General features: G+C 43.3%; 1 protein-coding gene across 1 annotated transcript in view; it reads right to left on the reverse strand.

The window, feature by feature from the left end:
- COL4A6 (collagen type IV alpha 6 chain) overlaps nt 1–13,087 on the reverse strand; it is a 78,597-nt gene that overhangs the window by 25,833 nt on the left and 39,677 nt on the right. Inside the window, exons 21-26 of the mRNA XM_027769693.1 lie at nt 12,370–12,553; nt 4,232–4,303; nt 3,857–3,964; nt 2,569–2,790; nt 2,036–2,197; nt 1–129 (exon numbers count right to left, since the gene is read on the reverse strand). The exon at nt 1–129 is cut by the window's left edge and continues 72 nt beyond it. Of these exons, the coding sequence (XP_027625494.1) occupies nt 1–129; nt 2,036–2,197; nt 2,569–2,790; nt 3,857–3,964; nt 4,232–4,303; nt 12,370–12,553 (877 nt within the window). The remainder of the gene's footprint in view (nt 130–2,035; nt 2,198–2,568; nt 2,791–3,856; nt 3,965–4,231; nt 4,304–12,369; nt 12,554–13,087) is intronic.

Consider the following 13,087-nt stretch of genomic DNA (forward strand, 5'->3'; position numbering starts at 1 on the left):
AGCCTGGACTCCCCTTAAAGCCACTTAGCCCAGGAGATCCAGGAAGGCCTTTCAGCCCAGGTAGACCTTTCTTACCAGCTGAGCCAGGGGAACCTGCCTCACCTCTTGGACCTTTCTTTCCAGGATGACCTGAATCAGCACAGGAGAGAACATAGGACAGCCATCAAGAAAGGCTCTGGACAGATCTGGGCCACTGTCTAGTCCCACAGCTTCTGGCTGGTTGGCTTGTTGGGTTTTGAAAATGACTCATTAACAATGGTACATGCAAGCTGCTAACAGGCAGAGTTCTTCGTTGGCTGAAGCATTAGCACTTACTGCCCACAGTGCCATGCCAATGGCTATTTCTTCCAGCACAGCACAGGAGCTGGCTGAGAGAGGAAACCCCTCTGGTTATGACTTTGTCTCCTTTTATGAATGTGGTTCACGCTTTAGCCTCTGAATGGAGCTCTGGGAAGCCAAGGTGGCAACTGGGCTTCAGTTTCCCTTTACTTCCAGGCTGAATCACACCACAAATGGCTGTTTCCTGAGCCAATCGGTGAAGCAGAGGTTAAAGCTGAGCTATTGTTTCAGCCTCCCAGGGAACCTTGGATACAGGGCTGCCCTTTTAATCCTTCAAGCAAGCAGTTAAATCAGCCAGTTCCTTGGCATTAAGGTTGAAAGACCCCCTAGTGCCAAGTACTGTAGAAACCCACAAGGCCCATTTGGTCTCCTAGGTATTCTGAGAAGTCTTTCACCATGCTTTAAAGTTGGTCAATGGGATTAACCTCCTGAGCTGCTGCCAAAGTGGAATGTTCAGGTACAAAGCAAGGAAATTAAAAAACCAAAGGATTAAATCAATGACGACAGAGGTATTTGGGCCCCCAAGGACCTAAATGAATGGCTGACTTGGCTTTCTATGGAATGAAAAGCATCAAGTAGCTACAGGCCCCAGGATTCAAATGGGAGGCTGTGAGGGGGACTCCATAACAAGGGAAAGAAATTCAATGGGAGCCAACCCCACAGCATGAGCTCGGGGATCCCTGGCCTTGTAAGTAAGGCCATGTTAGATAATTCCCTGAGCAGCGAAGCTGATGGGGCTGTTGGTCTGTCAGCTTGTGTGCTGTTTTCTCACCTAGGCAGCCTATATGAAGACCCCAGAAATATAGAAGGGCAAAGGGGATAAAAAGGATATTAATGACTTTGCAAATAACTCAACTTCAGTCACTTGGTCAAGAGTATTGGGGGCAGTGATGATGTAGGCACTGAAGCAGGGCAAGGAGGGTGGTTCAAAGAAAAGGCAAGCTATAAAAATTAGGCTGGAACCAGTGGGTGTCAGGCTCCCTGCAGAGCGAAAACACTGGCTGTGGGTCTCAGAGGCATGCTTGCCTGAGAGGCAGGCCACTGGGGTGTTGTCACATTCTGCTAAAGTTTCTCCTGGGCCTAAACCAGGCTCCTACAACCTCAGTAAATGTAAGGGAGGGCCAGCCAGTGGCATGGTGGTTAAGGAAGTTTGATCCTACATTACCAAACTTGGGGTTCAAGTCCTTGACCCGGAGGTTTGAGAAACAAACTTGGCATGTATGCCCAAAATCCCAAGAGGAGGGAAAGATGAGGGAGAAAGGATTGGAGAGTGGTCATGCCCCATAGTGGGTGTTTTCTCACCATCACCACCCTGCCCTGCCCAGTAAGTGCATGTGCCCTATGGCAACAATTTTAAACAAAAGCAATGGAAATGGGCTAGAACCACCTCAACAAAAAGGGCAACTTTTCTAACTTAGGGAAGGCAGGAGGGAGGTTGAAATATAGAAAGGGACATGAGGCCATGGAAGAAGGGGTGGGGAGTGACTCTTTATAATACTTGGGAAACTAACTACAGCCATCTCTTCTGCTTGGTAATGCAAGGGTGACTTGAGATCTGAAACTTGAGAGGCTAGGAAAGTCTAGTATCACTCTAAAATCTGACCATGTCACACTGCTGCTGTTACCCCTTATGGCACCCGAGCACAGGGCCCAGCTGGAATCTACCAATCTGGAGTTCTTCTTCCAAAGGACCTACCTGAAGAGCCAGGAAAACCTGGTGTTCCTGGGAGCCCAGGTTTGCCCTTGATGCCATCCAGACCATCAGGCCCTGGAGGTCCTGGCTGTCCTATATGTCCTGGTGTTCCTGGGCTGCCCCGCTCACCTTTGGGGCCTAGCAAGCCAGACTTCCCATGCAAACCTAATAAAAGGAAGGAACAGGTGATCACAGCCTGGATTGATAGGTCAACCAAACTTACTTCTGGTAGAAGAGTCTGATCCCATGTATCCCACTGTCTGCCACTGTCTTCTCAGCTCCAGCCTTCCTGCTATTCTCAGAAGTAAATCAGATGCTTTACAAGAAACTTGACTATTCTTGAATTACTAAGACAGGAAAATGCACTCAGGCCATTTAAGGGACATTTCCCAAAAGGGAGGGACAGAACAATATGTTATTTCATTTTAACCCCCTAATTAGTTAATTCATCACTGCAAATTCATGCAAATATTCATGTAAGTATACCAGCTACTGTAAGGCTTTCTGTAGATTCTTAAGTGAGGTAAAAGAGTCACCCTTGGGTCCTGGAAGGCCAGAGTCTCCAGGAAATCCTCTGTCCCCTGGCAATCCCTGCAGGCCTTGCTCCCCTGGAGCACCATTTTCAGCACCAAAGATGTCACCAGCGGCTCCTCTGGAACCTGGGACGCCTGGACTGCCAACCTTCCCAGGCAAGCCATCTTTTCCAGGGAGCCCAGGAAACCCAGGCAAGCCCTTCTCCCCACGAGGTCCAGGAAATCCTAAATGTGAAGAGTAAAAATAAAAAGCCATGGTTATTTAGAAGCAATTTGTCTAAGTAAAGGTCTCTGAGACAGGTTTTTCTAATACAAAAACTAACATATTAATAATGTACATCACATCTCTTGTAGGTCAGAGGTCTTTGGTTCTGAGAGGTCATATATAGAAACAGAGACCACCACATAACCTAGAGAAGATTCTAGTTCAGTGAGAGCAGGCCATGGGCAGAGCTCAGCAACCTGCTCCTGGAGCTCCTACAGTTACTGAAGACCACAGGGTTATACCCAAAGCTTTCTGGAAAAACCCAACCTCCTCTAGAGCTAACTTCTGTCTTTCCTATTTCTTTTTGGGTGGAGAGACAGTGGTGGGGTGAAACTCAGACGTTGATAGACCCTGGTAATGTATGGTCCAAGACAAGTTTCTAGCTACAGAGCAGTTTCAGGCCTCAGAAATGAGCCTGGGTTATGGTCACCTGGGGTCACACTGATTGCTGGATTCACATCTGGCATTTCTAATCAGATGGCCTTGTAAAGAGTCTGAGAATGTACATTCCTAGTACATTCTCAAGTGATGCTGATGCTGGCCCAGGGAGCACAATTTGAGAAACAACAGAACACGGTGGAGCCATGAAGCTCAGGCTGGAATGACAGGGTGTGGGAAGAGGGATAGAAATGGACAACTTCCCTCTGACTCATCTGAATCCCTTCCTCTGACCTTTAAGGAGTTGATCCAAGAAATGGACATAGGACTGGAAGGTAGACAAACTGGCTGAGTTCTAGCTCTGTTACTAGCAACACTGTAAACTCAGAAAAAAACACCTTCCACCTGGGCCTCAGTTTCCTCATTTGAAAGTTAAGGGATTGTCCTAGCTGATCTCGAATGGCTCTTATTGCTAACAAGCTAACATTCCATGCCTCTGTAGTCTGTGTTGCCTGGGTGTGAATTCTAATCATCTCAACCACATCAGAGAGCAAACCTAGATTCCTGTTATTAGTGGAAGGCTCTCATAATCCAGACATACACTTACACAAAAAGGAGAAGCAGGTGAGGAGAAGCTGTTTTCCTTACCTGGCAATTCAGGGAGACGAATCAATCCTGGACTTCCAGGCTCCCCTTTATTTCCATATGATCCAGGCTGCCCGGGAATCCCAGGGAGGCCACGGGCTCCTTTAGGGCCTGAAAACTCAGATGTAAGTAGTAAGAGAAAGGGACGTCTGAATGGTTAGGTATGATTCACAATGTCAAGAAACCTAATCCTGTGGAGGGCCTCTCCTATTTCTTACCTCCATATACTGCTCTCTCTAGTAGCCATTTTATTTCCTCAGTCCCCAAGGCTGCCCTGAGGAATGTGGATCCCCAAATACTAGTGAACTATATTCTACTTCCTTTGGCTCATGGCCCTTACACATATACTCAGTGGCTTTCTCTGGCATCATTTCATACCTGGAAATCCGGCAGCTCCTGGAAATCCTGATGGACCATATGAGCCAGGAATAATACAAGGTAAGGTGATTCCTGTAGATGGCAACATATATGCATCTGGTGAACCTACCGAGTCAGGGAAGATTTCACCCAAGCATGCTCCTTTACTTTTATTCCATTCAATGGGGCAACTAAGTTGTTCTTAGTAAACAGTTAGGAGCCCACACAGAAGAATCCTGCTATCAGAAGCTCTGTAAGTAACTACCAGTGCAATTGCTTACAGATGAGATGAGATTATGTCCAAGTGCCAGGATATCACCTATCAAATCATTGGCGCCCAGTGGTCAGTCATCTATGCAGTGAGTGTTACCTAAGAAGGTTTCCTGGTGATATAGCGCATGCAGGAACAGCATCAAACAGTAATTGCCTACTCACTCTGCCTTCAGAGAGAGCGTCTTCATAGAGTAGGTGCTTGGCCTAGCCTGCTTCACTACACCAATGTAACTAGATTTAAGGTTTACAGCCAGGGCCCTTCGAGTTCACGTTTGCCCTTTTCATGGAATCTATTTTCCCAAATTATTTGGCTCTTTTGATACTTCGTTTCAGATCTACTGAATTCCTTTGATTGCCCTTGGTCGGATAAACCCATATGCTTATACTAGGAAAACACTGAAGGTCACTCTCTTGGGCATGATAGCCACATGGCGACCTTTCTCTCAGCTCCTTATTTGAAACTGTCAACTCTGCTACTAAGGGAGAAGGAGTAATTAGTTTCAATATTCAAGATGTTGAAATTGGCATGCATAGCCCTTCTCCTAGCAAATTCTTCCTTGCTCATTCATAATGCAAATAAAGTCTATAGGATCACAGAGGGGAGGTTGAATAAAATACTGGTGAACAAATTGTGGGCTCTCTCAAGTGCCATTTACAAATAATTGCTATGCTAATTAAAATTAGTCTTGCCTATTCATTAAAACAATCCCCCAAGGTCTGCTTTAAACCATAGCACCAACAGTTCTAATAAACTGCTATAGCATTTGCCTGTACTTAAATCACAAATTGCATTTCTGAAAAATGTGTATATAGCCTATGATTCATACTGCTTACTCAACTGGCTGGCATTCCTTCTCTGATTCCACTTCTAGTTTATAATATGAAACCTTGGCATTTTTAGCCCACTTGTTCTATCAGGATTGAGAATTGAACAGTATAATATACTAGTTAAGAGGTTGGGCTCTGAAGCCAGATGGACCTGAGCTGATATCCTTGTTCTGCTACTAAGTAGCTGTGTGGGCAAGATACTTAACCTCTCTGAGGCTCATGTATAATGGGAACTACCTATCTCATACGGAGTTGGTGAAGCTTATAAGAAACAGTGCTAATAGCACTTTGCACCAGTGCCTTGCACCCTGCTGTATCTTCAATGAATCATACTTCTTATAATCTTACTTAAGGCGGAGTATAAAGAAAAGCTAGCTCCTGCAAGGTTATCCCCTGATTTCTACCTCAATCAGGTTAGAAACAGTACTTTATAGCTTTCTAGATCTCAGGTTTTTAGAGTAATATTTTCCCAGGTGGAGAGACTGTCATAGGCCTTCATAGGTGGTCACACCTACCTCCAGCCTTCCAGACGCTGTGATGACAGAACTATCTCTTGAGAGTTATTTCTCTATTGTGGAAATGTGCTCTATAGGTAAGCACCTCATGGTGAGATGCTTCATGGGAAGGGGGCTTCCCATCTTGCGTTCAGTGTGGGCCTGTGTTCTTTGAACTAGGCTGAAAAACTGTCTCCACAGGTGGTACCATGAGAGTGACCCTGTAGAAGACTCTTTTTACTCATCTATCTTTTTTTTCTCTTTTTGGGAGAGGTTTTTGCAATAGGGCGCATGCGCTCGCCAGACAGACAGAGACAGAGAGACAGAAAGCAAGAAACCACACACACCCCCCAGGGGGGATGGCCACGCCGCAATCCCTTCTCCTCCATTTGCCTCTTGGGATCTTGGGCATGCACACACACGCGCCCGGCGTGAGTTTTAAGCCACCAGGTCTGGGACTTGAACCATGGTCGACAACATGGAAATCCAACGACATAGCCATTACGCTAACTGCTGGTCCCTCACTCATCTATCTTGATGGCCCAGTGGATCCAATGTGTTCAACGCTACCATTGCACTTCCATGCTTTATGTCTTAAGAAACAAGCCTATATATATGAAAATCCCTAGGCTGGGTCCAAACATGACAAACACGAGGCAATTCATCCTCAATTTGTCAGATTATTTTAATACATTTAAATCTGACCACCTGATTAAAAACAAAGCCTTTAGAAGATGGAGCTGAAAATATGCATCTGGAAAGGTTTCAGGACAGGAAAAATGATAAAAGGGAAGATGGGTAGTAACTAGAGGAAATCAAGGACATACTTGCTTTCATCATTTTGCATCACAGAAGTCCTATGAACCATAGTACTTACATTCTGCAAACAGAGGTTCAAAATGACAAGAAGGTAAGGACTTCAAGTCACGCTAGTATCTGGCTCTTTTACTTTATATCCCTGTCTTCTAGTTTACATTTCTGAATTCAGAGCCTTCTCAACAGAGCAGTAATCAGCTCTACCTATGAACTATTCTGCAAGTGCAACACATGACTTAATTATTTAGAATTTTCCCCACTAATGCCAAAATTCATCTTCAGAATAAAAAAGCCTCTGGCTAGGAAGTCTCTAATATCTCAATTTATTCTGGATTATATAAGACATGTGCAGATCCTTCCAGGTACCTCCTAAGGAGACTTATGGCCCCAGTTAAGTTCAGCAAATGAAGCTGTTTCAGGTGGAGCTCAGTCAAGCAATCAACATGCATAGTGAAGAAAATCAGCCCTTCTCAGTGACTGGATGCCCACTTTCTCCTGTACTCTCTCTGCCAGGAAGTATGTGCTAAAGACCCTCCAAAGCAAGTTAAGGTCAGTTTTGCATCCCAGCCTTAGGATAACCCCTCCCCAAACAGGAGCTCTGGTGTGGTGCTCAGGCCATTGTGCATGTCTGAGACAAAGGTGAAGAGGAAGATGTGTTTTGCCAACACTGGTGTCTGAGAGTCTGTAGGTTTATCTAGCTCTCACCTCCCTCTGTGTCTAAGTCTCCTTTACCAACCTTCTCCCTGCAGCAGCAGTCACCTAGACCAATCAGGTAAAGAAGAAAATTAAAGTAGGCCAGGAGTTCCTTGAGGACCAAAGGAAGTCTTATCTGTAGCCCAGATATATGCCCGCCAACCAAATTCCTTGTCTGTATTGAGTAAAATTGGCATCCATGGAGGATCCAGCATACAGTGGCCACTTCAGTAATGGCCAGTATAATTTATTACTATGAGCATGTGGAGCAGAATCTCTTTGAAAACAGCCAGTTGTCTGCTTTTCCAGAGTTTGTAATAATTCACTTTACTAAGTTGAAAGGCTTCTGATGATTAAATTCCCTTTCCTGGCAAAACAGTTGTCCTGGCTTGGACTACCACTGGTTGGCGTGGACACACTTAGGAAAAACATCTTAATTTTATGGTGGCAACAGAAATGGCTACAATGAAATTCCTGGCTCCTACAGGTTATTTATTTGTAAAATTGTGTGGAAAGAAAGCTAGGCTTGAGGAGTGATATTTGGTTGCCATGGAGAGAAAAATAAATTTAATGTTCCTTATTAATTTTTTGAAAGTCTTAGTACTACAACAAAGACATTTTTGGCATAAGACATCTCCCAAGCTATAGCTTAGTACATCTCTATATTCCTAAAAACTTTCCATGCTTGTGGACTAGTCAAATTTAGGAGAGAAATAGTCCCAATCCAACAGTTGGCATGGGACCTCCCACATGGCTGCTCATACAGTTTAAGTCCTGGACACAGTCCCTGCAGTTTGGAAATCATGCTGGGCATGTGTGCATGCATGCCCAAAATCCCAAGAATAGAATGGAGGATAAGGACCCTGGGGGATGATTTCTCACTTTCTCTCTCTCTTTCTCTCTCTCTGGAGAGCACATGTGTCCTGTAGCAAAAACAAAAACAAAACAAAAGACCCCCAAACAGGAAATAATCCATGGACTCCTTCAGTTGATTTAGCTGGTTCTCAAACAGTTGGAGTATTAGTGATTATCCAGAAGATTTGAAAGCATGAAAATTTATAGGTGCCATATTATTATCACTCAGCTTAAAACTTCATTGCTTACAAAATGAGTTAAGCTAGAGTGATGATTCAATTGGTGAGGGGCAGCAGAATGACCATGAGCACTGTCTCTAGGTACAGAGTTGGAAAAAAAAGCTATAGCTGACACTAGGACATCCAAAAGGCAGATTTTATATATATATACTGGGGGGGATGGCCAGGCCACAATCCCTTCTTCTCCATTCTCCCCTCAGTACCTTGGACAGGCACTCACATGTGTCCAGCATGAGTTTTAAGCCCCTGGGTCCAGGACTCGAACCACAGTCTACTACATGGGAGTCCAGTGACATAACCATTACACCATCTGCTGGTCACACAACTTGGTTTCAAGACTCAGGAATTATCAAGTTTTGGCTTGTACCATCATCCTTTATTAAATCAATTGCCAGAAATAGAGTTTAAAATAAAAATTCACAAGACTTGGTCTCCTATTTTCTTTCTTCTTTGTAATTCTTCAAGGTGAAAAGATGGAAAGAGGAGAAATAGGTCTAAGAAATGCCCCTTCGGTTACTGGAAAGACCCTTCTTCAGAAAGTAAATATTAGTCTTCTATAGAAAAATGCACTAGGCTAGGCAGGTTGAGAAACTCTAAGGAGTATGACTCAACATCCCTAGTATCCAGAGGCTTAGGATATAGAATAAAAACATTCATGGAAGGATTGAACCTTGAAAGATGGACATGGTGTGACTGCACAGAGAAAAGAGGAAGGACACTGTAGCAAAGGACATGGACAAAAATCTTGTAGTTGGAAATGAAAATATTGTGTTTGAATACAGTAAAGAAGACCAGCATTTTTATTGATTGGTTAATTGGAGTGTGTGGATATGGTTGAAAAGGTTAGCTGTGTCCAGGTGTGGAGACTTGTAAATTCCAGGTTGAGGATTTTGGACATTCTCCTCTATCCATTGGGGACCAATTATGGCTTTGGACTTGGGGAGTAACATGATGATATAGGCACTTTACAGATATTAAATTGGCAGCAATGTTCACAGTAGAATTGAATGGGAAGAGTTTTAAGGTAGGAGAGGGGAAACTACTTAGAAGTTGTTGTCATTCACTCATTTATCCATCCATCCATTTTTTTTTCCAACAAGCATATAGGTATTTGATAAGTCAGTATGAGATAATGAGAGTTTAGCAGTAATAAGAGGAAGGAACTCTTACAAGGAGCATTGCAAAGTAATAATAAGAGATAATCTCAAGTTTTTGAGCTTCAAATGACTATAAGAAATGTGCTGACATTAACAGAAACATTTAAGTTGTAGAAACATAGAAATTGGGGGCTAGCAGATAGAATAGTAGTTGTCACTGGACCCCACATGACTGACCGTGGTTCAAGTCCTGGACCCAGTGGCTTGAAAATCATGCCAGGCATGCCCAAGATCCCAGGAAGAGAATGGAGGAGAAGGGGTTGAAGAGTGGCCATCTCCCCTGGGGGGATAATTTCTCACGTTTCCTCTAACTGTCTTTTTTCCTCTTGCTCTCTGGCTAGCAAAAGTGCCATAAGGCAAAAACCTCTAAAAAAAAAAAAAAGAAAGAAAATGAAATAAAAGAAACACAGAAACTGAGATGAAGAGTTGTCTAGCTGTATGGAAGAAGGTCAGTTATTAGTATAGCACCTTTATGATTTATGAGCAGTCACTCATAATTCCTGAAATTTAAGTAGAAAAAGCAGTTATATAAAAGGGAGGAAGTTAACTGGTGATTAGACTAGATGCAACCAAGGTCTGTGTCCAATCTGAGATTCTATAAATTGAGAAAAATTTCTTTCCTGCCAATGACATCACCATGTGATTTAGAGGACACCTTGTCCAATCTCCCACTCATTACTTTGATGGTATTTGCAATAAATGGTGATTCAGCTTCTCCTTGAACTTTTCCAGAGATTATGAGCTCATAACCTCCATAGGCAGCTGTTATATTTTCAAACTGCTTTGTTAGGAAGTTCTTCACTAAGTAGAGCTGAAATCTATATTGTTTTGCTCTTCAAGCTTACCACAATACAATTATGACCTCTTTCCTTCATGAAAACCCTTAAGGAGATGGAAAGTAGTGATCAGTTAGCCAATTTTTTTTTGAGAGGTTTTCGCTATAGGGCGTGTGCGCTCGCCAGACAACAGAGAGAGACAGAGAGACAAAAAGTGTGACCATCCCAGGGGGGATGGTCACGCTGCAATCCCTTCTCCTCCGTTCTCCTCTTGGGATCTTGGGCACGCACACACATGCGCCCGGCGTGAGTTTTAAGCCACCGGGTCCGGGATGCAAACCGCGATCTACTACATGGGAGTCCAGCGACATAGCCATTAGACTAACTGCTGGTCTCTAGCCAATTTGTTTTTAAGACACATTTTATGCACCTGAGTCATATGTCTTCTATAAGGGATCAATTTTCCAAATCCAAAGCCATTTTATTCCATGACTAACCTGGAAGCCCAGGGAAGCCTTGTTTTCCAGGCAAGACTTGGGGAGTAACATGATGATATAGGCACTTTACAGATATTAAATTGGCAGCAATGTTCACAGTAGAATTGAATGGGGAGAGTTTTAAGGTAGGAGAGGGGAAACTACTTAGAAGTTGTTGTCATTCACTCATTTATCCATCCATCCATTTTTTTTTCCAACAAGCATATAGGTATTTGATAAGTCAGTATGAGATAATGAGAGTTTAGCAGTAATAAGAGGAAGGAAAGCTTACAAGGAGCATTGCAAAGTAATAATAAGAGATAATCTCAAGTTTTTGAGCTTCAAATGACTATAAGAAATGTGCTGACATTAACAGAAACATTTAAGTTGTAGAAACATAGAAATTGGGGGCTAGCAGATAGAATAGTAGTTGTCACTGGACCCCACATGACTGACCGTGGTTCAAGTCCTGGACCCAGTGGCTTGAAAATCATGCCAGGCATGCCCAAGATCCCAGGAAGAGAATGGAGGAGAAGGGGTTGAAGAGTGGCCATCTCCCCTGGGGGGATAATTTCTCACGTTTCCTCTAACTGTCTTTTTTCCTCTTGCTCTCTGGCTAGCAAAAGTGCCATAAGGCAAAAACCTCTAAAAAAAAAAAAAAGAAAGAAAATGAAATAAAAGAAACACAGAAACTGAGATGAAGAGTTGTCTAGCTGTATGGAAGAAGGTCAGTTATTAGTATAGCACCTTTATGATTTATGAGCAGTCACTCATAATTCCTGAAATTTAAGTAGAAAAAGCAGTTATATAAAAGGGAGGAAGTTAACTGGTGATTAGACTAGATGCAACCAAGGTCTGTGTCCAATCTGAGATTCTATAAATTGAGAAAAATTTCTTTCCTGCCAATGACATCACCATGTGATTTAGAGGACACCTTGTCCAATCTCCCACTCATTACTTTGATGGTATTTGCAATAAATGGTGATTCAGCTTCTCCTTGAACTTTTCCAGAGATTATGAGCTCATAACCTCCATAGGCAGCTGTTATATTTTCAAACTGCTTTGTTAGGAAGTTCTTCACTAAGTAGAGCTGAAATCTATATTGTTTTGCTCTTCAAGCTTACCACAATACAATTATGACCTCTTTCCTTCATGAAAACCCTTAAGGAGATGGAAAGTAGTGATCAGTTAGCCAATTTTTTTTTGAGAGGTTTTCGCTATAGGGCGTGTGCGCTCGCCAGACAACAGAGAGAGACAGAGAGACAAAAAGTGTGACCATCCCAGGGGGGATGGTCACGCTGCAATCCCTTCTCCTCCGTTCTCCTCTTGGGATCTTGGGCACGCACACACATGCGCCCGGCGTGAGTTTTAAGCCACCGGGTCCGGGATGCAAACCGCGATCTACTACATGGGAGTCCAGCGACATAGCCATTAGACTAACTGCTGGTCTCTAGCCAATTTGTTTTTAAGACACATTTTATGCACCTGAGTCATATGTCTTCTATAAGGGATCAATTTTCCAAATCCAAAGCCATTTTATTCCATGACTAACCTGGAAGCCCAGGGAAGCCTTGTTTTCCAGGCAAGCCATTTATTCCTTGATCTCCAGGAGGCCCACGGTGTCCTGGAAGTCCTGGCAGCCCAATTCCAGGGGGGCCAGGAGGACCATACTGGCCTTTTTTACCAGGAAGTCCTGGTAATCCCTTTTCACCTGGGAAACCCTGTCCACTATCACCCTGTAAAAGACAATATATAAAAAAGATAAATGTTCAACTCAGAGACCTACCTTGAGAATCCTCTGATCACAGAAAAGAAGTAACCAGTATGACCAATACTTTGGGTTTTGTTAAAATTACACTAGTTTATTAGTCAACCTTCTCTGAGTTTAGTTAGTGGGCATAAGTCTTGTCAACTCTGATGATTTGATGCAAAACATTCCAAATGGGGCTGGTAGGAGAGGGCAGGAAGCAAGTAGGATAAACACAACTTTTGAGGCTATAGGAAACAGCTAGCTGAAGGGGAAAGCCAATGAGAAGCTAAAGCATTTTCATATGATATGGCCAATTGTTACTGGTATTCATTAAATGAGAGAATGACTCATTCTGAGAAAAGATTCCCATTTTACAGAAAGCAAAAGCACGGATCAAAAATTATCAGTGGCAGGAAGAGATGCTCCAGACTCCTTTCTGACCTGTTTCATGGTCTAGTGGCCATCAGAGTCCCCAAACTCAGGTATGAGGATTTATAGAGCTAATTACTCAGGAGCAATC

This window comes from Tupaia chinensis, unplaced genomic scaffold, assembly GCF_000334495.1.
Source record: "Tupaia chinensis unplaced genomic scaffold, TupChi_1.0 Scaffold000082_1, whole genome shotgun sequence".
NCBI classification, from domain to species: domain Eukaryota; kingdom Metazoa; phylum Chordata; class Mammalia; order Scandentia; family Tupaiidae; genus Tupaia; species Tupaia belangeri.